General features: G+C 43.5%; 1 protein-coding gene across 2 annotated transcripts in view; it reads left to right on the plus strand.

Annotated features, from left to right (window-relative positions):
• Positions 1 to 368: 368 nt before the first annotated feature.
• Positions 369 to 25,886, plus strand: part of ABHD6 (abhydrolase domain containing 6) — a 105,979-nt gene continuing 80,461 nt past the window's right edge. For both annotated transcript variants that reach the window (XM_029600958.1, XM_029600959.1), the window contains exons 1-2: positions 369 to 493; positions 12,559 to 12,699. In XM_029600958.1, the coding sequence (XP_029456818.1) occupies positions 12,581 to 12,699 (119 nt within the window). In that variant the 5' untranslated portion in view covers positions 369 to 493; positions 12,559 to 12,580. The remainder of the gene's footprint in view (positions 494 to 12,558; positions 12,700 to 25,886) is intronic.

Genomic DNA, 25,886 nt, shown 5'->3' on the forward strand with positions numbered 1-25,886 from the left:
TGGACTTTTCCTCCGGAACTTGTTCAAACTCCAAACCACTTTCAAACCCCGCTATGCTAATTGTCTTGACCACATCCTCTGGCAACAGATTCTGTAGCTTGATTATGCGCCTGTTTGTATTCCAGATTCCACTTTTTGTTCCCCAGGTCACACCTAATCCATTAGGTCCTCCAAATCGCCAACATGTTTGCCCTTTCCCCCCCCTTTATACGTGAGACTCTGGTATATGATCAATGCTTGAGAATCCCGACTTTACATTTGTCCTGCTTACTGAAGCAGGTGACTGAGCGCCGGCTCCAGCAGCCGTTGCCGCTCTGCCCTCTGCTGGAGAACTGCGCTGCTGCACCCGCCCCCGGATCTCGCCCCTCCCTCTCCCGAGTGCTGCAGTTCCGCCCCGGGCAGCCGTCACCCGCTCCTCCCGGCCGCTACTCGGGAGGCAGCGCGGCCCGGGGCTCCCGGACACCCATCGGCCCGCAGGGGGTGGTCAGGAGAGGTAAGGAAGGCGATCTGGGGCTGTTCTGCATGGCGTCCGCCCTCCCTCCCGCTTCGGGGACCAGAGCCGGAGCGCCGAGAGTTGGGGAGACACTGGGGAGTCCGGTACCGCATCCCTTCCTCGTCCCCTCTCCCATTTTTGCTGCACAATGATGGCTAGCGACCCTATTCATTTCATAAGCAAAGAGCTCCACCGTCCTCTGTGCGCGCACATCCTTCCTTCCCTTCCCTCGTCCGCTCCGGACTTCAGCACAGGATGCCTTCCGCAGGCACATGCAGGCTTTGAATGGCCCAGTGCGGTAATCACACAGCATCTCAGGGACAAGGCGTGCAGCAGCCTGACACAATGTATGAACTGTCAACATGGAGCAGTGCCATACTAATGCCAGATATGTCAGTATGCTGTGTAGTAATAGCCTGTGAAGTATCAATGGGTAGTCCATACCAGTATACAATGGGTAGTCCATACCAGTATGCATGTTTCTTGTTAACTGTTCAGCAAATAACTACTAACTGTTAATCTGTTCAATGTAAACCGCTAATGAGGCGATAGTTCTTGTTCCTTGTAAACCGGTGTGATATGTATATTATACAGGAACATCTGGTATATAAATCCTATAAATAAATAAATACACGTAGCAGTACGATACTAATATGTGACGTGTCAGTATGTTGTGCAATACCAGCATACCTGTCAGCATATTGTGCGATACCAGCGCATAAATTGCCAGCATGTAGCAGTGTGATAGTAGTGTGGGTCAGATCACATTAATGAAGGGGTGGCACTATATATAAAAGATGGCATAGAGTCAAGCAAGCATGAAAAAAATCCTGCAGGAAACAAAATACAGAGCAGAATCCTTATGGATAGAAATTCTGTGTGTGACAGATAAGATTATAGGAGTAGGTGTACACTACCAGCCATCTGGCCAAAATGAAGAAACAGACTGAAATGCTAGCTGAAATTTAAAAAGCAAACAAATTTGGCAACACAATAATTATGGGGGATTTCAAATACCCTGCTATTTATGGCTCAGTGCTTCATCGGGACATGCTAGAGAGGATAAGTTTCTAGAGGACATACATGACTGCTTCATGGAGCAGCTGGTCCTAGAAGAATTGACGAAAGATCTAGTCCTCAGGGGAACGCATTTATTTATTTAATAGTTTTTATATACCGACGTTCAAGGTGATATCACATCGGTTTACAATAAACAGAGAACTATGCTTGATTAGCGTTTGACAGGGAACGTGACAAGATCAATAACAAAATGTAATATAAAATAGGCTGTATATATGTACAATAATGAAATGTAATACAAAATAGGCTATATATATATATATATATATATAATTTACAAGATGACTAGAGCTACATTACCCTATAAGCTACCTTACATATAGGCTCTTTGAGCCTGTCTTCTCAGTTGGTTTTAAAGCAGATGTTTGAACGTAGCAGATGGCTGTCCAGGGAGGTGGGAGGGAATGCATGGCTAAATCATCCCGCTATCTACGGAAAACACCGTTTACGATAAGCAAACTTGCTTTTTATCGGTTGATAAGCAAGCTTATTTAGCCATGCTGTCTGGAAGTCCCAAGCAGAAAGGTTGCTTGTGTTACTGTATCATGTCTAGTTAAATAGCAACCTGTCGTTTGTGGATAGCCATCCCTGTTGTTGGACATGATGCTATACTGCTGATCCCAATATACTGTCTGCTGCTGACTGTTGATCTAGACAGTAATGGGATGTAAAGGTGTGCAGATCTCTTGAATTGGTACATTGTGCAGGTGCTAAAGAAGTTCTGACCTGATGAGCTTTGATTGGATTATGGAGTATTCTTGAATGTGATGAGTAACAGAATTTGATACACTGAGTTAACCAATTTGATAGTGTCCTTCTCCTTACCACTTTCCCAGGGTCATTTGGATTAAAAGAGATGAAAAGTTGGGATGTATGTCTAATTGCTTGAGTTCTTCTTTTGTAGTATGCTAGTGCTCTTTTGCAGTCTAATGTGTGAAGTGCCTTTTATCTATTGTTTGTATGTGGTTTAGGGAAGAAAGTGGGCAATGAGATTGACTGGTTTAGGTGGAAGGCTGAAACCACTTTTGGTAAAAAGGACGGATGGGCGCACAACAAGACGTTGTCGTGGTGAAGCTGTAGGCATGGATAATTGATTACTAATGCTTGAAGTTCACTTATTCGTGTAGCTGATGTGACTGCAATGAGGAAGAGTACTTTCCATCGGGCCGATACAGTACAGTACAGTGCGCTCCATTAGCCGGCATTTGGACGCGCGTTTTGGACGCGCTAGCTTTACCCCTTATTCAGTAAGGGTAGTAGCGCGTCCAAAACGCGCGTCCAACCCCCCCCCCCCCCCCCCCCCCCCCCCGAACCTAATAGCACCTGCAACATGCAAATGCATGTTGATGGCCCTATTAGGTATTTCCGCGCGATTCAGAAAGCAAAATGTGCAGCCAAGCCGCACATTTTACTTTCAGAAATTAGCGCCTACCCAAAGGTAGGCGCTAATTTCTCTGGGCACCGGGAAAACTGGTTTTCTGTGCACTCTCCGACTTATATATTTATTTATTTATTTGTTTGTTTATTGTTTGAGCCAGCTAGCCGGCATGCTGAAAAAGAAATCTGCTCACATACACCTGATGGAAATAGAGCCTAATGCACCCAAACATGGAATCCTGATAGCAGTCAGTCATTAGCTGAGAGATAAGAGGTGAATGCCAGAGATTTGCTTTGGGAACTGCAGAATCCAAACGGGAGAGTAACCTGTTTCATCCCTTTTCGTTGAAGAATGAAAATGGGAAGAAATGGTGTCTGTGCTTGCAAGTACACAAATAGGATCAGGAATCGGACATATATAGAGACTCAAGGGTAACTGTAAGTTAGTTCTAATATAAGCAACTACCCTGCTCAGACCAGAACTGTACATGAGCATGATCAGGCAAAGAACACGGGTAGAGGCACAAAAGGTAATGGAGAACATAAGAACATGCCATACTGGGTCAGACGAAGGGTCCATCAAGCCCAGCATCCTGTTTCCAACAGTGGCCAATCCAGGCCATAAGAACCTGGCAAGTACCCAAAAACTGTCTATTCCATGTTACCGTTGCTAGTAATAGCGGTGGTTATTATCTAAGTCAGCTTAGTTAATAGCAGGTAATGGACTTCTCCTCCAAGAACTTATCCAATCCTTTTTTAAACACAGCTATACTAATTGCACTAACCACATCTTCTGGCAACAAATTCCAGAGTTTAATTGTGCGTTGAGTGAAAAAAGAACTTTCTCCGATTAGTTTTAAATGTGCCACATGCTAACTTCATGGAGTGCCCCCTAGTCTTTCTATTATCCGAAAGAGTAAAAAACCGATTCACATTTACCCGTTCTAGACCTCTCATGATTTTAAACACCTCTATCATATCCCCCTCAGTTGTATCTTCTCCAAGCTAAACAGTCCTAACCTCTTTAGTCTTTCCTCATAGGGGAGCAGTTCCATCCTCTTTATCATTCTGGTCGCCCTTCTCTGTACCTTCTCCATCGCAACTATATCTTTTTTGAGATGCGGCGACCAGAATTGTACACAGTATTCAAGGTGTGGTCTCACCATGGAGCGATACAGAGGCATTATGACATTTTCCGTTTTGTTCATCATTCCCTTTCTAATAATTCCCAACATTCTGTTTGCTTTTTTGACTGCCGCAGCACACTGAACCGACGAGTTCAATGTGTTGTCCACTTTGATGCCTAGATCTCTTTCTTAGTGAACTTGGAAAATTGGGCATCCAAATGGCAGATGAAATTTAATGTGGATAAATGTAAGCTGATGCATATAGGGAAAAATAACCCATACTATAGTTACACAATGTTAGGTTCTATATTAGGAGCTACCTCTCAGGAAAAAGATCTAGGCATCATAGTGGATACTACATTGAAATTGTCAGCTCAGTGTGCTGCAGCAGTCAAAAAAGCACAGAATGTTAAGAATTATTAGGAAAGGAATGGTGAATAAAACAGAAAATGTCATAACGCCTCTGTATCGCTGCATGGTGAGACTATACCTTGAGTACTGTGTATAATTCTGGTCACCGCATCTCAAAAAAGATATAGTTGCATTGGAGAAGGTACAGAGAAGGGTGACCAAAATGATAAAGGGGATGGAACAGCTCCCCTATGAGGAAAGGCTAAAGAGGTTAGGACTGTTCAGCTTGGAGAAGAGATGGCTGAGATGAGATATGATAGAGGTCTTTAAAATCATGAGAGGTCTAGAATGGGTATTTATTTATTTATTTTATTTATTTAAAAACTTTTCTATACCGGCATTAGTGGGTACATCATGCCAGTTTACATTGTAACAAAATGTTTGAAAATACATATAACAGGAGTGGAAAACTGGGAGGGGTACAAATAGGAACAGTATGGAAGGATAGTGAAACAGCAGATAAATAAAATTCTTAACAATGTGAAACAGCAGATAAATAAATGTCTTAACAATGTGAACCAAGGAATGATGTAAATCGGTTATTTACACTTTTGGATAATAGGACTAGGAGAAAATTCTTTTTCACTCAACGTACAACTAAGCTCTGGAATTTGTTGCCAGAGGATGTGGTTAGTGCAGTTAATGTAGCTGAATTTTAAAAAAAGGTTTGGATATGTTCTTGGAGGAGAAGTCCATTAACTGCTATTAATCAAGTTGACTTAGGGAATGGTCTCTGCTACTACTGGCATCAGTGACATGGGATCTTCTTAGTGTTTAGGTACTTGCCATGTTCTTGTAGCCTAGTTTGGCCACTGTTGGAAACAGGATGCTGACCTTGATGAACCCTTGGTCTGAATCAGTATGGCAATATCTAATGTTCTTATGTTCATAGTTTTCATTCAGGAAACCCACTTGGAAGATGGGGAACATCAAAAATTAGATTTTCCCCATCTTTCTCTACTAGACAGTGGGACATGACTATTCTTATCAATAAGAATGTTGTGTTTGAAAAGGAAAAATAATTACAGACCTAAATGGCAGAAATGTAATCATGGCAGAGGTTCTGCAGGTGATGCAGGTACTTTTTGTGGATCTTTATGCCCCTAACAGGTTTACACATGGGTTTTTTTTACTAATTTGGTGGCCAAATTATCTGTCTGGGAGGAGTATGCAATTATTATGGGAGGGGATTTTAATTTGGCAGATAAATCTTTAGTGGATTGTAAGCCAGCCAAAACATCTAGAAAAAATCTATTTGATTTGGGTGGATTTTGTATGGCAGGAATTGCAACTGATTGGCGCCTGATGCTCACTGCATCTGGAGGATAAAGAATTCACATATTTTTCTCATGTGCATAATGTGTACCCGTATCAAATACTTTCTTCTGGTGAAACACTGCTTAACAAATTGCTTTCTAGTACTATATCTGACGTCACTTTTTCTGGGCATGCATTGGTAATTATCAACTTGTCTTTGACATCTGTGAGTAATGGACTATAAGGTGGTCCATGCTCCCGCATTTGTATTATGACAAATCATTTGCCATCTTCTTGAGAGATTTTAATTTGCTCCCTGAGATTGACTCCATTATATTTTGGAATGCTGCCAAGGCGGTCACGAGGGAGCATATCCTTGCTTTTCAGGCACGCACAAAAAGAGAGAAATTGTTGCATTTGTGGACACTTGGGCCGAGGCAAGGTTGGTACTTCCTTGCCGTCGGCAGGAGAACTCAGGCATTGCAGAGACCAATCAGGGCCTTCGCCAAAACCAGCTCTTGTTCCCCTTGAATTGAGCCCTTAAATGCCAGGGCCAGCAGGACTTAGGTGGGGTCTCTGCTGAAGACAAAGGCAGAAGTCTGCAGTAAGTTTGGGTCAAGACAGGTGGCGATAAGAAGAGTTAAGGTCCAGGTGATGGTCAGAGGCAGGTGGCAGTCCGGCATATCTGGTGGCAGGCAGCAGTCAGAGGAATCCAAGTACAAGAGGTCAAACCAAGTATCCATCCAAAAGGAGAGTAAGGCAGGAGTTGATGCAGCAAACAGCACAGATTAAGAAGGTACGGAAGAGATATCCCATGTAAGGTCATTTTTTATATTGAGAGGTTACTTTTAACTGTGGGATAAAGTACTGAGAGTACTTTAAATGGCAACATCATGGCTTCCTTGCTGAAATGGGTATTATTGAGCCAAACTGTGCTTGTCTGCATGTCTAGTAGACATGGGTACTGATGGCTAGATGTGTGTGTGTGTGATTGTGGTATGAATGTGGTATGAGTGGAAGGGGGTGTAAAAAGTTTTTAAAGTTTTACTTGAGTCAAAATATTCATATTCATGGGAGATTGTTTCTGTGATTTGAAGAAAGGTTGTTTTTTTATATTATAATATGACTGATGTGAATTTGTTGACTCAAATAAAAAGAAGTTAAAAAAAAGATTAATTTTCATAAGTTTGAGGCTTTTACATTGGATCCTGCTGTGAATATGGAATGGAAGAACAAGTTTCCCTTGAGATAGGCTTCCTCATTTAAAATATGTTTGGGTCTTAAATTTTCTTCTAACATCTCAAGTGTTTATGAGTTAAATATTACACCCTTGATAGAATCAGATGCAAGAATGGATGAAACACCTGCTCTCCTTGTTTGTAGAGCAACAGTTTTTAAAATGGTGCTGTTGCCGAAACTACTCGATAAATTGCAAATGCACCCCAGTTGGCTATCATGTAAGGATGTGCTACAGTTGAAATCGCTAGTAGCAGGGTTCTTTTGGAAGGCTAAAGCCAGCTGTATTGGCTAGCATACTTTGAGTAATCATATTAATGGGGCTTTAAATTTACCAGATTTTCAATTTTATAATGCAACTTGTCAGTTTCGTTTTGCTGGAAATAGTTCTCTGGGAAATTTCAGTTTTGCACCCCCCGGTATGGTTGCCTCTGTGTTATATCTACTGGTGCCATGGGGAGCTTTACGCCAAGTTAGAAAAGTGCCTCTTCAAGCAAAGTCATTTACCCTTCTTAGGGTATATCATATCCAATCGAGGTTTCTCCATGGATCCAGAAAAGGTCCAGGGGATCCGAGACTGGCCCCAGCCAGTAGGTCTACGAGCCTTGCAATGTTTCCTTGGCTTTACCAATTATTACCGGAGCTTCATTGCCAATTATTCTTCCCTAGCTGCTCCACTAACCGCCATGACCAAGAAAGGTCATGTGAGGACTCCTAAAGCACAAGCCACCTTTCAAACGCTTAAAGAAGCTTTCTGTTCTGGTCCTTGTCGCCAGCATCCAGACCCAAGACGTCCTTTCGTCGTGCAAGTCGACATCTCTGCAATTGGAGCAGGTATCGTCTTAAGCCAGTTCTCTCCCAAGGGTAAATTGATACCCTGTTCATTCTACTCACATAAGTTCTCTCCTACTGAACAACGTTATACCATTGGTGACCGAGAATTTCTCACTGTCAAGTTGGTGCTCCAAGAGTGGTGCCCCTGGTTGGAAGGGGCGCAACACAAGTTTACCATTTTCACCGACCATAAGAACCTTGAGCACCTTAAAGATGCTCAACTCCTGAACCCTCGACAAGCCCGATGGGCGCTCTTCTTTGAACAGTTCAACTTCGTTCTTAGTTATCGCCCTGCTTCCAAGAATCTCTGTGCAGATGTACTTTCAAGATCCTTTGAACCTGAAGATGTCCCTGACGTTCCTAGATATATTATAGATCCTGCCTGTGTACCCCTTGCCGTGACCACCACAGTTCCAGCTGGGAAAACCGTCGTTCCACGTAGATTACGTGAACGAGTTCTGAAATGGGCTCATGATTCCAAGTTGGCAGGACACCCGGGTCATGCCAGGACCCTAGAGATGTTACGAAGACACTACTGGTGGCCCAACATGGTGCAGACTCTCGTAATTATGTAGATTCATGCCCCATCTGTGCCCAACAGAAGTAGCCTATCGGACAGCCTTGGGACCTTCTCCAACTACTGCCAGCATCTACCAAGCCATGGTCTAGTATCTCAACGGACTTTATCTCGGACTTGCCTCCGTCCAGCAACAATAGCGTAATCTGGGTCATCATCGACCGGTTTTCGAAGATGGGTCACTTTATTCCCTTGCCGAGCCTCCCATCGGCCCCAGAATTAGCCAAGTTGTTTCTGAAACATATTTTCCGCCTCCATGGACTCCCAAAGGAAATTATATCCGATCGAGGACCACAGTTTGCCACCAGGTACTGGCGCTCCCTATGTAAGCAGTTTAACATTGCCTTGAGTTTCACGTCGGCCTATTATCCAGAGGCCAATGGTCAAGCTTTGAAAGGACCAACTGAACCTTAAAGACATTCCTCCGTTCCTATGTGAATGATCAGCAGGACAACTGGTCTGATCTCCTCCCCTGGGCTGAGCGGTCACACAATACCCACGTCGCTGTGGCCACCGATGTATCTCCATTCTCCATGGTATTTGGACGACAACGTCGGCTGCCACTCCCAGTTCCTCTGATTGTTCCTTCGCCAGCTGCGCAATCCATGGCCCACACTATTCATCAGGTGTGGAACCAGGTCAAAGAATGCCTCACCCAGGCCGCTGAACATTCCAAGCATACTTCTGATGCCCATAGACGTCCCGCTCCACTCTTCTGTCCTAGCCATAAGGTGTGGCTGAGCGCCCAACAAATAAGATTGAGATTTCCCTCTCACTGGTTGGTTTCCAAATACATCGGCCCATTTCTGGTGATTCGAAGAGTGGGAGCAGACTCGTATCAGCTCCAGCTGCCACGTGCCATGGGCATCCATAACACGTTCCATGTTTCGCTGCTGAAGCCCTTGGTCCTCTCCTGGCCCTCACATAGAGTTCCCTCTCCTCCACGGGTCTCTGCAGAACCAGATAACATCTCTTCAGGTAAGAGAGGTCCTTGATGTCCGTCGGCGTCGAGGGAAATGGGAGTACCTCCTAGCCTGGGAGGGTTATGGGGCCGAGGAGAACTCGTGGGAACCTTCCCACAACATTCTTGGTAAGGAACTCCTGAAGATCTTCCATAGGACTTAGCCTGACAAACCATGGTCGCATAGAGGGAGGCCTAGAAGGGGGGGGGGGTACTGTTGTGCACCCTGTCCGCGTCTGGCCCGCACACGGGCCTGCTCACCTCTCTGGCGTCTCTGCAGGTCCCGGGTCGGCCTCCCCAGTGGCAGCCGCAAGCATCTCCAGGCCTCGGCGTCCGGGCCTTCCACTGTGCATCAGGCCTCACACCGGAGTTTGGCGCCTCCCGTGGCATTGGCTACGCCCCTACGCATGCGCGCGGACTGCCCGGTCTCTTGTAGGGCCAGGGGCACGTCCTAGCTCCGCGGTGCACCCTGATTGAAGGAACTACTTAAGGAAGTCCCTGCCTGCACTTCCTTGCCTTGGCAATCGGGTCGGCATTGTGTGCTAGATTGTCACTGCGTACTAAGTCTTGTTCCAATCTTGTTCCAGCCTTGTTCCAGTCTCGTTCCAGCCTTGTTCCAATCTCGTCTCAGCCTTGTTCCAGGATCCTACTGTTCCAGCCTTGTTCCTGCATCCTACTGTTCCAGCCTTGTTCCTGCGTCTGTCCGTCTGTCTCCCCAGGTAGTACCCTCGGATTGTCTCTTTGGTACTGACCTCGGCCTGTTCCTCGACCTTCCTGTCTGCTGCCTGCATCCTGACCTCTGCCTGCCTCGTGACCTCATCAGACCTCTGGAACCTGACCTCTGCCTTGCCTGACTACTCCTCGGACTGACCCTCGGATTCTGACCCCTGCCTGATTGATGACGTCTCCTGATTCTGGCTCAGTCCCTTGCCTTGTCATCGCCTACGCTGTTCTGGTCTTCCTTGCTCCATCGGAACCTCAGTCTCGTCCGACCGCACTCCCTTGCTGTTCGTGGGCACGCCTGTCTACCACCTCTCCAGGAGACCCTGCGAGGCCCACCTAAGTCCAAGTGGCCCGCGTCCCTATGGGCTCCACCCGGGGGGACCTCGGGCTTCCAGTGGTAAAGCTTATCCTAGCCTCTGTCTCCTCCAGTGCTCCGCCCCCTAGGGGCAGGTGCTTCCTGGTCCCTACCAGGGAACCGTTCTCCACTGCTCCAGGACAAGGGTCCACCCCCGAGCGCAACATTTTGTCAGTTACAAAAAGATTTTAATCTTCCTATGCAACACTTTTATGCATATTTGCAGGCTCACCATTACCTAAATGCAGTAAAATAAAAATGTTTTTAGCTCTGAATCTATTACTCACCAAATATTGACATTTGCTGATCAGATCGCTTTTTGGTATAGGATGCACAATCGTAAGCAATCAGCGATGGTAGTGGATAAGTTAGCACTGCATTAGTCTTCTGAATTTGTTACCACTATAACTAGTAACACTCTTGCGAAATTGTTTAAAAGTCTATGATCTATTACAGTAGATTCTAAACTACAAGAATTCTAATATCGTATATTTTATAGAATTTATTACACTGCAGATAGAGCTTCCCAGGTGGGTATTGCTGCTTCCAATTTGTGCATTAAATGCAACATTCATAAGGTACATGAACTCATAGTTTTATGTTACGTGTGAAGCTTTATGATTTTTAGGATATAGCGCTGACTTGTAATACTAAACCAGCCCTTCAAGGTGAATTTTTTATTTTGGGAGACATATCTTGGATACTATTGCTATCTAAGGGGTACTCTAAATTTGCTTCTTGCCAAATTAAGCATTCTCCATTTCTGGATTAAAAAGTAGCTCCCTCTAAACAACTTTGGTATACAGATATCTTTGAATGGAAAAAGACTGAAGAATTGGATGCTAAGTTTATGCATAGGCAGCTCAATAATGAATGATTACTTTCGTGCAAGGGAAATTCTTGCAAACCTAACCTTACGAGATAACGATTCTAAGAAGGTTGTTAAGGATATGTCTTAGTGATTATTGCATAACTTCTTTTATTATTGGCCTTGTGATATATGTGTGAGAGAGTTTATCCTATGTTTATGTGGTTGCCTCGGTAACTTTATTGAAAATGAAAATAATGTAACAACCGACATTGTTATTTATATGGTATTATTTTTACTCTCTGGTCTCTATTTGTTGCATTGCTTAAATAACACATTTACAATGATTAATAAAGGGACATCTGAACGGAATTTTCACAATATTTTATTGCAACCAGAGGCTTAAACCTCTCTAGGTCAGGGTATTTGCTGTATAGACAGTGGTTTTCATCCTGTGGTCTTCAGATAATGCGCTAGAGGGTTTGCAGGGGGATACTCAGTCAGGGAACCTCTGTGGAAAGTGCAGAGAGCCAAACTGCTGGGACCTGACGGTTTCTACAAGTAAAACCAATAGCCAGATCTGTGGAATCATCTGTGGTTCAGGGGAGGGTTTACTTTTACAAATTGCATTGTATAAACTATGGGGTAGGAAAAAGACTATAAAAACCTGTGAGCTAAAGACAGGGCCCTATGTACTCTAAGCATTTTTTTCCATAGAATCAAAATGGGAGAAAACGTTTAGTACATAGAAAAACAGCAATTAACGACCGACAAAGACCTTTAGACCTATCCAGTCTGCCTAGTTTCCCTGCCCCCCAACATCACTTGATCCCTGACTTTACCTTTGCTTCCTCACCTCAGTTGCTGCCTCTGATTCTGTAAAAGACGAAACAGAGGACGGACATGTCTGAAAGCCCCACCAAACAGGCCCTGAGAGGACTGTGCTGTCAGGAAGGCTGTGATTTTTCCCATTCTTGAAAAAGGATTTAGTATGTTCATTCCCTCTTTAGCATTCCTGCCTGGCTTATAAACCATGGCTTCTGTTCTCTAAAACTGCTGTGCTGCAGAACTGTCCTAACATCTGGAGACATTCAGCTCGCAGTGTTTAGTCTTGTACTGCAGAAAATCTCCTGGCTTTGTTCTACAGAGGTTTTGTTCTACAGAGGTTTACTTCTTGGGCATTTTTTTATTTTTTTTTTTGCATACTTCAGATTTTTGCAGAATAGAGGCCATAGGTCTCCGGAAGTTTCTCCTTTATCTCCAGAGCCTACCTTTGATGGTAACATCTGTGTTATAAACCTCTTCCTTTGCTCAAACAGGTGAGGCTGAAGCAGATAGAACATGGACCTGGACGTGATAAACATATTCATGATAGCGGGGAGCACTCTGGCCATCCCTATCTTGGCCTTCATAGCATCCTTTCTCCTGTGGCCATCAGCACTGATCAGATTCTACTATTGGTAAGCCAACAATATTCTGTGATGTAATTCAGCAGTAAGTACGTGCTGTTGTTGGGCTTATATACAGTAGGTGCGGTGAAATGTCTTATTCTGGAAGCAGTATGCATATGTTGGGCAAATATCATTTAGCTTGGTACCTTGAAGATGACTGATAACTTCTTTATGGGATTTGATGTCTTAAATTAAATTGCAGAATTCCAGTACCTCTATATGGTCTTGTAGAAAGCTGAAATCTCTGTAAGCTATGATATCTGTGATTGGACCAACAACATCAACAAAAAGCTTTCATCTGAAGAAATTACCTGAGGGGAGGGCGGGTCTCCAACATCTTTTTTGATGGTCTTTGTAAAAAGATAGATATAACATAGCAATGAAGGTAGAAAAGGACCAGATGACCAATCCAGTCTGCCCAGCAAGCTTCTTATGGTATTTGCCACTCCATGCAGGATGTTTCCATGTTTCTCTCAAAAGTAGTGTGAATGTGGTAGAAAAATAAAAATTAATAAAAAGTAGTTTACCTGCTTTGTAGGGGTCCTGGTGCTCTCTGGTGTGTTGCTGGGCTTGGAGACCCAGTTTAAAATTGGCCCATTTTAAATAATAATAATAATGGTATTGTGCCGTGTGCCGCGAGGTGATGGGGAGGGCTGAGACAGGCCGCATGTGGGGTTCTTTTTTTTTTTAATTTTTACTGGCCTCAGGGAGGAGAGCTGTCGTGACTTGAGCCGTGTGTTTAAAAATGCAAGTGGTATCTGCCGTGATCAAGGAGGCAGAGAGAGATCATCGGGGGCTGGGGCGGGTGGCTGTGAGTGTGGTGCTCGCTCCAGGAATTTCCCCCAATGCTGTTGACAGGCTGTTGTGAGTGCCGCGGGAGCGTGGGAAACTTCCGTTGGCACAAGTGTGGGTGCCGTTGTGGGTTAGGTTTGTATGGATGGAGACTATACAGTGTGCCCGGGAGCCCTGGAAAGTTCTTGGTACACTGGAGGAGCTGAGGGCCTGCTGATTAGAACCTAGTGACCATTACAGTTCCATTGTCCTCAGTCTGTTGAAAGCTGCAAAGTATACACTTAAGAACTTTCATGAAATAGAAAAAAATTATATATCAACCATTGGGAGGAGGGCGAGAGTATGTGGCTGTTTTATGCTGCTGTCCATGGAGAACTCTTGTCACAAGTGTGCAACTTTGATTTCTCCATGGACGTGCCAGAACAGCCCCAAATGCTGGGACTGAAAAGCTCAGTCCTTAAAAATGGAGGATGGTTGTGCTGTGTAAAACAGCGGCCCCCAGATTAGTACTAGAATCTGAGTGAGGAGAAATGTAATAATGAGAAAGAAAGGTACTAAAAGATGACCAAGTAACTGCTCTGCAAATTTCAGAGGAACTGACTCCATTCAAATATGCCAAAGTAGTAGCTTTGCCCTTAACATATGAGTTGTGATCTGAGATGTGAGAGAAGTAGACTGCATCTGATAACAGAAAGTTATACATCTAGTTATCCAATGGATAGAGTTTGTTTCAAAACAGGTTTTCCTATCATTAGCGGTGCATAGGAAACAAACAATTGTGTGCTTTTCCTTATTGATTTGTTCTTTTGAGATAAACCAATAAAGATCTTCTACAATACAATGTATGCAAAGATTGCCCTTTTTTAGTTTTAATGGGAGGTGGATTGAAACCAAAAGTCTACAAAACAAACTAGGTCTACAAAACAAAACACTAGACTGGTTCAGATCCTACCTAAACAATAGATTTTTTCAAGCACAGATAAAAAACACATCAGATAAAATAAAGTTAATGACAGGAGTACCTCAGGGCTCTGCACTATCAGCAACACTATTTAACATCTACATGTTACAGCTGTGCCACCTCCTAGCAGGACTCGGTATAACACACTACATCTACGCAGATGACATTCAACTAATCTTGCCCGTAGACGAAACAATTGAAAAAACACTAAACTTAGCAGTGATGTACCTAGACATAATTAGGCAATTACTAAGCAAAATGGAGCTAGTGATAAACATTGAAAAAACGGAATTTATACACCTAGAACGAAAAAACATGGAACTAATACAAAATCCTATCAAACTTATAAACGGTCAGGAAGTGAATATAGCCGAGAAAGCTCGAAACCTAGGAGTAATAATTGACACAGAACTTAACCTTAAATACCACATATCACTGAAAGTCAGAGAAGGCTACGCCAAACTCATGATCCTAAGGAGGCTGAAACCGTTACTAACCCAGAAACATTTCAGGACAGTCCTCCAAGCACTTATCTTCACAAGTACTGATTACTGTAACACACTATTTCTGGGATTACCGTACTCCACAATAAGACCTCTACAAGTCCTTCAAAAGTCTGCCGCCAGAATACTCACCGGCAAAAGCAAAAGAGACCACATTACCCAAACACTGGCCAAACTACACTGGCTACCAATAGAACAGAGAGTGCAATTTAAAACACTTTGCATAATTCACAAACTAATCAATGAAGAAAAAGCTGACTGGTTAAACACAGCACTATGATTACACATACCCCAACGAAATCTGAGGTCAGCCAATAAAGCACTACTAACAATCCCATCAGTAAAAACAGCGAAACTAACACAAGTTAGAGAGAGAGCGCTATCCTTGGCCCGTCCAACGTTATGGAACACATTGCCACTAGAGACAAGATTACAGAGTGATCCAAAAATCTTCAAAAAAAGTTTAAAAATCTGGCTATTCAGAAAAACATTTCACAATGAGAACAGAGAATGAAAAAAAACTTAGAACAAGGTTACCTAGATAATTGGTCCCACAACTTTTACTTTATACTCAATAATTGTTAGAAAAACTCCAGCTTAAGCATAACCCTTGTATGATTACCATATTAATCATATACATGGACTAGATCCTTGCCACTTTTCTTATACATTATTTTATATGAGCATGTACCGACATTGTAATGGCACTTTTGTAAATTCATCTATAACCAAACCAAATATATGTGCCTATATGTAAAGTGTTGTGATGGTGTATTACTAAACGACGGTATATAAAAGATTTTAAATAAATAAATAAATAAATAGTTTGATTAATATGAAAATCAGAAACAATCTTGGGATGAAAGTGCAGATTAGTTCTTAAACATAATCTGGAAAAAATTGAGTAAATGAATGGTATGTGACTAATGCTTGTAAATCACTGATTTGTCTTGCTGCGTGATGGCTATTAAAAAATCTCTTCAATAGGTTCAAATGTAGACTTTCTTAAAGAAGATAGAATTATAGAAAGATCCCATTGTGGAGTATGACTCTTTAGAGGAGGCTTTCATAAACCTTGAAACATCTGGATGTAAATCCAATGATTTATCATTAAAAGATATATGGAATGCAGAGATAGCACTTAAATAATTTTTTACCGAGTTTGTTTTAAGCCAGACCCCTAGATTCATCATTCTATTATATTTATATTTATAGCAGAATGATGAGGCACAAAAAAAAAGGGGGTGGGGGGATAGTGGGCAGCCGGCTGCATCGCAGTGGTGTGGTTTCGCCCACTGCAGTGCAGCTGTGCTGCACACTGTCGCCCCCAGTAATATGAAAAACATTATCGCCTGCAGCGCTGCTGGGAGATAACTCCGCCCAAACGCCATTCACACTCCTCCCCTTCCCCTAATTAGAATAATACCACCACGATGCGGCCGGTATCACGTGCAGTAGGGACTTATTGCATGCGATACCGGCATATCACAGAATAAAGAATGACCCTGTCTGTCTGATAAATGTAAAAGATAAGACATTACATGCACTACTTCTGCTGTAAATGGGTCAACATGCAAAATGGTTCCATTTTAATTCATAGGCCCTCCAAGGATTCAGTTTTCTTGAGGCTTGGATCACTTGCCTTATGTCTTCAGGATAATTCACTGAACATTTTATTCAATCCTCCATGCAGTGAGGTTGAGAGAGCTCAGATTTGAATGCATTAAAGTTCCTCGGTTCTGCATGATCAGGTTTGGTATTAACAGCAACATCACAATATTTCCCTTTGCTAGTGCTTACAGCGATGAGAACCATACTTGGCATGGCCATACTGGTGCAATGAGAATTGCATTGGCCTTGTCTTGTTGCATTTTGAGAATTACCCTGGGTATCAGAGGAATCGGTGGAAAAATGTAGAGATAAAGGTGTTTCTACCCTATCAGAAATGCATCCCGTGACACTGCTCTGTCCTTGTACCTCCTGGAACAAAATATCTCTAATTTGTTGTTTTGTGGTGATTCGAAAAGGTCTACACTCGGTGTGCTCCAACTTCTGAATAAACTTTGGAGAACCTCCTCGTTAAACTCCCATTTGTGTTGATTGAATTGACGGCTGAGATTGTCCGCCAGAATGTTCTGTTCCCTCAGAATTTAGACCGCTGTCAACGATATGTGATTTTGTATGATTGTGTTCCATAACCGCACCGCGTCTGCACATAGTTTCATGGAACCTGTTCCTCCTTTTTTGTTCACATAACACTTGTATAAATTGTTTTGGAAGAGGAAGATTTTCTTGAAATGGAATTCTCATCCACTCCCTTAACTGACCTTACTGGTGATGGAGATGAAGTTCTTCTTCTCTTAACACCCTTTTTTGGAGAATCTTGTAAAGTTATTATTGAGATTATAGATGAAACTGGTCAGAATGACTATTAGAATCTGATGAGAACTTTCAGAAAGTAAAATGATGTCCTCCACTTTGCGACCTGTATTTGTAGGTGCCATCTATGGTGTTTTAAGAGTTACCTGTTTCAAGGATCTTTTCTTTTCATTTTTTCCAGTTTTGTATGATGACTTTCATCTGCGATGAAGCTTTTTAGTTTGTTGCCTCATTGAATGCTTAGGGTTTTCATTTCGTGGAGATGGTGATCTGTTTGTATGGTATTTATCTGGAATCATAAAAATCTGTTTGATTAATTTTGTGTGCAGCACGATGATGGTGCCATACAGTTACTGAAGGGTGAAGATTGCCAACTATACCGGCATGGTGATGATGTCGAGTGGTTTGTGCACAGTAAGCTCTGCTTGACATTGGAGCTCAGTGCTCCCAGTCCATGCAGTGACTCTGACCCGAGCGGTTGGCGTGGAGATAGCAAGCCACATTCTTGGTGCAGTAGCAGCATTCAGCGTCCCCGGCATGGTGATGGCGTCCTACATGGCAAAACTGTTCGACACTCCCGGCACAGCAACAGAGTTCGGCGTGGTGATTTTGTTCAGTGCTCACGGTGCGGTGATGATGTCCAGCACTTTTGGTGTGGTGACAGTGTCTTGTGCTCTCGACGTGGTGACCATGTTTGACATTCTCGGTGCAGTAATGAATTTTCATTATTTTGGTGCATTGACAATGACTGGTGATCTTGGCTCAACGAAGGGACCTGATGATCCCTGCCCAAAGACAATGCCCAGTCATCTGTACATGGTGGTGGTGCCTGAGGATCCCAGTGCATTGACGGAGTTTTATTGTACTGCAACATTACTGACAAAGTAGTATCACGGCACAATAAACTTTTCGGTTTATCTCCTTATCCATAAATTAGGAGAAATATTATTATTATAGACCTATAAGTTTTTGCCACTGTTATTTGTAGGTAAGTTGATGCACTCCCCTTTTTCAGTAGAAGAATCTGATAAACTCTTTGGGGTAGATTTTAAAAGCCCTGCCGGATTTACGCGCGCAGGGCACTCGCGCGCCGGCGTGCCTATTTTGCATAGGCCTCTGGCGCGCGCAAAGCCCCGGGACGCGCATAAGTCCCGTGGCTTGCTAAAATGGGCGGTCTGGGGGCGTGTCTGCAGTCCGGGGGCAGTCCGGGGGCGTGTCTTGGGGCGTGTCTGCGGTCCGGGGCGGTTCGGGGGCGTGGCCGAGTGCCCTGACACAGCGGTCTGTGTTGGGGCTTGGCCAGCCGGCGCGCTCAAGTTACGCCTGCCAGTGGCAGGCGTAACTTCATCGAACAAGGTGGGGGGGGGATTTAGGTAGGGCCGGGGGGGTGGGTTAGATAGGGAAAAGGAGGGAAAGGTGGGGGGGGGGACAAAAAAAAAGTTCCCTCCAAGGGAGGCAACGGAGGCAGAACGGAGGCAACGGAGGCAGAACGGAGGGAACGGAGGCAGACTGCGCGGCTCGACGCTTGCAGGCTGCCGATTTTGCGCAGCCTTGCGCTCGCCAACCTCGGATTTTAAAATCCGGCGTACTTTTGTTCGCTCCTGTTGAGCGAACAAAAGTACGTGCGCACGTATTTTTTAAAAATCTGCCCCTTAATATATTTTGAGGGTTCAACAGACTTAGTCGTTTTCTTTTTCTTAGCTTTCTGAGCTTCAGAATCCTGGGAAATGCTATCTTCCTTTCTTTTTCAGGGAAGATATCTATTTTCCCCTAACTCCATTTGGAGCTTATAATATCTATATTTTAATGCCCTAGGTCACATTCTTCCACACAGGCCACAGTTAGTTGGATCATGCTCCGTTCCCAGGCAACAAATACAAATTGAGTGCAGATCTAATGCACTCATGCGTTTCGGGCATTTCTGGCATAATTTGAAAGGAGTTTACCTTTAGTCTCCATCTTTCAATAAAACTTTTCCCCTTTTTACAATGTATTTATTTGGTAACGAAATGTAGAGAGTTCAATGAAGCGTCCACTATCAGCCAGCGGAAAACATTGACTGAGGTTAATTGTTGCGGAGGTGGACCCTTAGCCTGAGAGGGAGTTGGCGCTACCCGTGGGGATGCCCCCACAGGTCCCCACTGTCGGGAGGCGGAGCTGAACGGGAAGCGGAGGCCAACTGGAGTTTCGCCAGTACCAGCCCTCATTCCCCACAGGTTGAGCCCTTGGGTATCGGGACCAGCTGGTCTTAAGCGGGCCTCCACGTGGTTGATTCCGAGGAGAGAATCCTAAATAAGGGGCCAGGAAGCAGCGGAGACGCAGGGTCCAACGGAGATGAGTTAAAGACAGGGCCCGGTTCCCGAAGCCCGGACAGACTAAAGCAGGCTAGGAGTCAGGAACACGTTAAGTCCAGGCTAAGAAAGGCCAAGTCAAAAGTAGTCAGCTGGAAGCAGAGTCGGGTTCGAGCTGAAGTCAGGGCAGGCGGCTGAAAGCAAGGTCAGGTTCAAGCTGAAGTCAGGGCAGGCGGCTGGAGACAAGGTCAGGTTCAAGCTGAAGTCAGGGGCAGGTGGCTGGAGACAGGGTCAAAGGTCGTGCAAGGATCAGAGCCAAGGAATCCGTCCAGAGCGTGGTCAGGAACAAGCGAGGGTCAAAGCCATTCAAAGCGTGGTCAGGAACAAGCGAGGGTCAAAGCCAAGGAATCCGTCCAATTGATACTCAGGAGTCAGGGAGCTGGAACTGGAATGCAAGGACTGGAACAGGAACACGAAGACTGGAACTAGGTCAGGAACAGGAATCAGGATCAAGAATCAGGAACAGGAACACAACAAGCAATTAAGCACACGACAGAAAGCGTGGAGACCTGTTGCCAAGGTAAACACCGAATGGTGGAGCCTGCCTTAAATAGGAAGGCCTGGGGAAGACATCATCTGGGGCCGCGGGAAGGTTTCCCGCCGCAGCCCCTTTAAAGTCAGGGAAGGTGCGCACGCGCGCCTAAGGCGAACAAACAGAAATTAAGTGATGGCAGAGCATTCCCTTGACGCACGTGGTGAGACCCAACTGGGACCGGGTAAGACCGCGGAGCTGCCAGAGTAACCTGGGAACGAAGCAGGAGTGCGAGCGCATAGGCGGCTGCCAACCACTGCCAACGAGGAAGGCCCAGGTCCGGAACCCGGGCATCGGGGGTGAGTAGAGCCGGTTGCAGGTCTGCCTTTGCCGGGGAACACAACAATAATGGAATGGTAAAAGTCGCTAGGTGGTACTGCTCACACTCCAAAGATTCTTCTAGAGTTTTAGGAGCTAAGAAAGAGTTTGTTGTTTCACCTTCGGCACCATTGGTGATGTCACCCAGCATGTGGGGCTGTTTTGGCATGTCCATGGAGAATGTGGCTATACGCTGTGCCCGGGAATCCTGGCAAGTTCTCAGAACACCAGAGGAGCTGAGGACCCGCTGATGTCATCAATGCCATTGGCAGGTGCTTTAGTGAATACCTGCAGCTGTTTTAGGATTAAAATTTTTAGACAAGTTTACAATTTTAAACCATGGAAATTTAGATCCTGAGCCAGGGCAGAGGCTGCCATTGTTATTTTATATCTGAGAAGCATCTTGGTGGACTCAACAGAACTGAAGTTTAAACAACTTTTCTCCAAAGTGATTCATTTACTTTTTGCCAGTAGTAGTCACCAGAAAAGAGTTTAGTTACTTCACCAGCGTTAGACTGTGTGTTTTGTCACACTTGCTTTAAAAGTTATTTATCCCATTGGGAATTGTGACCCCCTACGCTGAAAAAAATGGTTAAAACTTCTCAAAATTTGCACATTGACATTGTGCTTGTTACGTATTAAGAGTTTTTGCTTTTCTTTATATATTCTCCAGATTTTTTCTCTCTCACATAACCTCAGTGTATTCAAATTTTTCTTTACTATTACTTTACAAATATGAAAATTGTTTTTCAATATGAGAAGCATCTCAATCAATAATTTGAAATGCATGTTTACAATTTCAATGCAATATATTGAATGTAATTGAATTCTTGTTTTGTAAAATAGAAACTACAGGAAAAAAAAAAACTTCTCAAAATTTAGTTTCAGGGAGTTTGGTCACCAAAAGGAGTGTTATAAATAATAAAAAGACCATGTTTGATGAAAAACTTCACACATTTCAAACTAATTTATTAAATAACTCTGAAGGAATCTATAGTAGATATTTTTTGCCAGTGTGATTGTGTGTGAGGATTGGGAATATGAGTAAAGTTTTTTGAGCTTATAATTTTATTTAGGGTATTTTTGTGTCAATACATTTCTATTATTCTCAATGGCTTTTTTTCTTCTCATAGAAAGTAATGGGAGCTGTTTTAAAAAAAAAAAAACCAAAACAATTAACCTAAACATTCTGAAGCCATCACTATAGCAACTCCAAGGTTACTGGGTATTTACACCCAGTGGGAGGTGAACTAGCTGGAGGAATAACATTTTCTTTTAGGCAAAGCACCAACTTGCTTCTATTTAGAGGAATTCTAATGGCTTTTAAAATTCTCCCTTATCACCATTAGGTGTACCAGTGGATTTTTATGTAGAAAATAAGATTTTATATACCCCATCTCAATACCTTTAGTACTATTTTTAGTGACATCATCAGATTGGTGATATCACAGCTTAGAAAAAGCTGCTGACAGTTTTAGAACAGAGAAACTGAAGAAAGAAGTACTGAGAAGGATCTGCACTACTATTTAATGCCTAGTAGATGCATAAAAACACACAAATAATCTAGGGAACATATAGCTTTGTTGTGATTGTGTGTATGAGTATTTAAAGGTATAGATCCCTTTAAAACGTTAAGGTAAGGAAATAAGACTAGTTAAAAGCAATTGACTGCCAAAATGTGGTATTTATTTGGCATTTATAGAGAATGTAAGAAATGTTTGAAAGCAACTCCAAGGCAAATGTTAATTAATTAAATTACACTTAGAATAATTTATAAAGAGCTGAGCCTTTTTTTTAAATTCAGGCTGACCAATTCTGCAGATAAAGGATAAAAAGATTTGAGCTAACCATATTTGCTGGACCACTCCTGTAGATAAAGGAGAGGGGAAGAGAATTGAAAAAATTATATTTATAATCCAACTGTTTAAAGACCTGTACAATTTTAAATGACCTTGTTGACAGGTGAAGAGGTTGAGCTCAATAAAGCCTGATAAGCTATTTAAAATTGACCTTCATAGAGAGTTTAAATTTGTCTAGGAAAGACTGAAAATATTTCCTTATTATTGTTAGATTCAATTCTGGGTGAATGTGAGTGAGCGAGAGAGACTGAGACATTACAGCACCTTACATCATTTACACAATTTTATTAATCTTGCACAAATTAGTACCAGGAAACATTCCAAGTAGCTCCTTCCCAGTACTAATTAGCCAGGGATTCAAATTTATTTTTTTGTTTCTTAGAATAAGAGTGAGTGTCACTAAGTTATCCAGATGCTATAGAATACACTGAGATAAATAATTTTTGGAAGGGAGTTAGTCCTATATGTTCTTAAAGTTAGGATGATAGATTTGGAACTCTGAGTTTGACATGTTCAGGAGTAGAGTGGGCTACAGTTGACGCTCGCACACAGCACCCCCTAGCATTGTTCTCTAAGCCACCAAAGATTCATCTGGGTTTTAAGAACATAAAAAATTGCCATACTGGGTCAGACCAAGGGTCCATCAAGCCCAGCATCCTGTTTCCAACAGTGGCCAATCCAGGCTACAAGTATCTGACAATTACCCAAACACTAAGTAGATCCCATGCTACTGATGCCAGTAGTAGCAGTGGATATTTCCTAAGACAACTTGATTAATAGCAGATAATGGACTTCTCCTCCAAGAACTTATCCATATCTTTTTTATACCCAGCTACACTAACTGCACTAACCACATCCTCTGGCAACAAATTCCAAAGCTTAATTGTGTTCCTGGTGTTCCTGGTTTCCCAATCTCAATTCCACGAACCCTAGCTTCATTCCCAAGCACAAACAACTGCAGAGGATAAAGCTAAGTGCACCAACAAACTAAAGGCTGAAAGACTCTCAACCACCCATGTGACCGTGCCAAACACTCATTCTTTACACAAGTGATTTACAGTAGTAACTGTTGCTCCTTGCAGCCTACAAAGACTCGGTTTTAAACAGCAATGTGTCCTTACCCCTTTTGTGACAGATGCATGATTGATGTGAGTACGTATGGACTGGGACATATATGAAGAACTCAGCTCCCCTTTCCCCAGCTCCCTCCTCGAGGAAATGGAACAGTGCATGTTTCTAACCACAGGGAGCTTGACCCTACATTTCCTTTTCCTGTTAGTATACGAGAATGCCGATTTTACTGTTCTGGAGGGGTGAGTGCTGCCTTGCATTTTGTTTTGCTTTGCTCCGAAGGCACCAGCTTCGCAGTGTTCCTGCAAAATTTTGCGTGAAATATAAGGAGTTGTGCGCCCATTAGTGCAGCACCGCAGTGCAGCATTAGCCCCTTCTAACTGAGGTTCTATCCTCACTAAGGCATCCCACCTATTTGCCGTGATTCAGTGAACCTATCAAGACCTACGTTGGACACTCAACTCAGAACGAAGGAGGACGCCCGCAGCAAGAACAGGTTCTGAGAGTAAGGATAGCGCAGTCGGCACCTGAGCACAACTGGGTAAGGTCCCTTCTATTTTGCACCTACATCTGAGGGCCCCCTCTCCGACCAAGTGACCATCTACAGCTCACTGCCCCATCGGGCACAGCTCCCTCACCACAGTCAGATACTGCCTCCAGGCCACGGCTGAACAACAACCTCTACTTCACCGGCTATCTTCACCACTCCCTCAGCAACAGCCCCTACCCTACCCTCCGCTCTCAACTACATCTCCTCCACTAAGATGCACATATTCACTATCCCTATTATCAGCAAACGCAGAATTCAAGCTAAACCTGCCTCACCTCCCAGCATCTGTCAACAAAGGCTAGTTCCAATAATGATCTCTCCTATTACTCAATTTCTGGGCCTCTCTCTATTCTCTCTTACCCTCTTTAATGCACAATCTCTTACGAAGAAAACTCACATTCTAAATGACTATCTTACAGAAATCAAGCCAGACATCTGTGCAATCACAGAAACATGGCTGAAACCCACAGATACAGTACTAATGAATCAACTTCCCACCCAGCTTTATGACCTTTTCTCAATCCCCAGACTCAAAAAAAGGGGTGGAGGGCTTCTATTAGCGGCAAAAAAAGGTCTAGGCCTAACCATACAAAAATCTAATACAACAACCAACCTCGAACTCTCTTTCTTCAAATCCAATCACCTACAAATTGGTCTAATCTATGCCCCACCAGGAACCCTTGATTCGGACCCCTCACCCATCATTGAGTTCGCTGCCAAATATATCAACCCTGACAAACCTGCTGTAATAATGGGAGATTTCAACATGCACGTTGACGCTTCACCACAATCCCCGAATTGCGTTGCAATACTTTCGTCACTCAGTTACTTGGGATTCACACAAATTATTAAAAGCCCAACTCATAAAGCAGGCCACACTCTGGACCTTATTTTCATCAATAAAGACATCATTCTCCCCACCACTCCCACATGCTCACCGGTCCCTTGGACTGATCATCAGATTATCAACATGACTCTTGAGATCAAAGAGCACCCTCCCCAGTCATTCCCGAAAACCACAATACAATTCAGGAAACCATGCTCCACAGACCTCCTCAGCAAACAGCTCTCTATAGAATTAATACAACTCGATCTGTCTGATGCAAGCGCAGCCACCTCCTCCTGGATCAATATCACTAAAAAACTTGCGGACCGAACCTGCCCGACCATCACAAAAATTCTACAACCCACACCAGACAACAGGAAACCCTGGTTCACCCCAGAACTGAAGGCCCTCAAACAAGAGCTAAGAAGTAAAGAACACAGTTGGCGAAAAAACCCATCCACCACAACTCTAGCTACATACAAATCCCTCCTCAATGCCTACAGGAATGCTATACTTAGAATAAAGAAAGACTTCTTCTAAAAAAAAATCCACCATTTCATCTTCGATTCGAGAGCACTATTCTCACGTCTCAGCACTCACTAAACCTTCCCCTCCCACTATTCCAGACGACCAAGCACTCAACAAAGCCATAGAATTAGCAGATTACTTCAAGAAAAAAATCACCAACTTGACCGACCCCCTCATGACATCCAATCCCATGCCCCCTCTCCCTCTCTCCACCCTACCTCAACGAAACATGAGCTTCAAATTCTTTGAGACCACATCATCACTTGAGATAGAAAATATCCTCAAGAAACTGAAACCTTCATTTCATCCATCGGATACTATTCCGACCAACCTGCTCATTTCCATAAGGAATACCATCTCTAAGCCAATTGCAGACATCATAAATTGCTCGCTAACTCATGGTCTAGTCCCTGACCAGCTTAAGCTAGCAATTCTAAAACCTTTACTAAAAAAACCTAATATGTCACCAATTGACCCAGCTAACTTCCGCCCAATAGCTAACCTCCCTCTGATTGCTAAACTTATGGAA

This window comes from Rhinatrema bivittatum, chromosome 4 (genome assembly GCF_901001135.1).
Source record: "Rhinatrema bivittatum chromosome 4, aRhiBiv1.1, whole genome shotgun sequence".
In the NCBI taxonomy this organism is placed as follows: Eukaryota; Metazoa; Chordata; class Amphibia; order Gymnophiona; family Rhinatrematidae; genus Rhinatrema; species Rhinatrema bivittatum.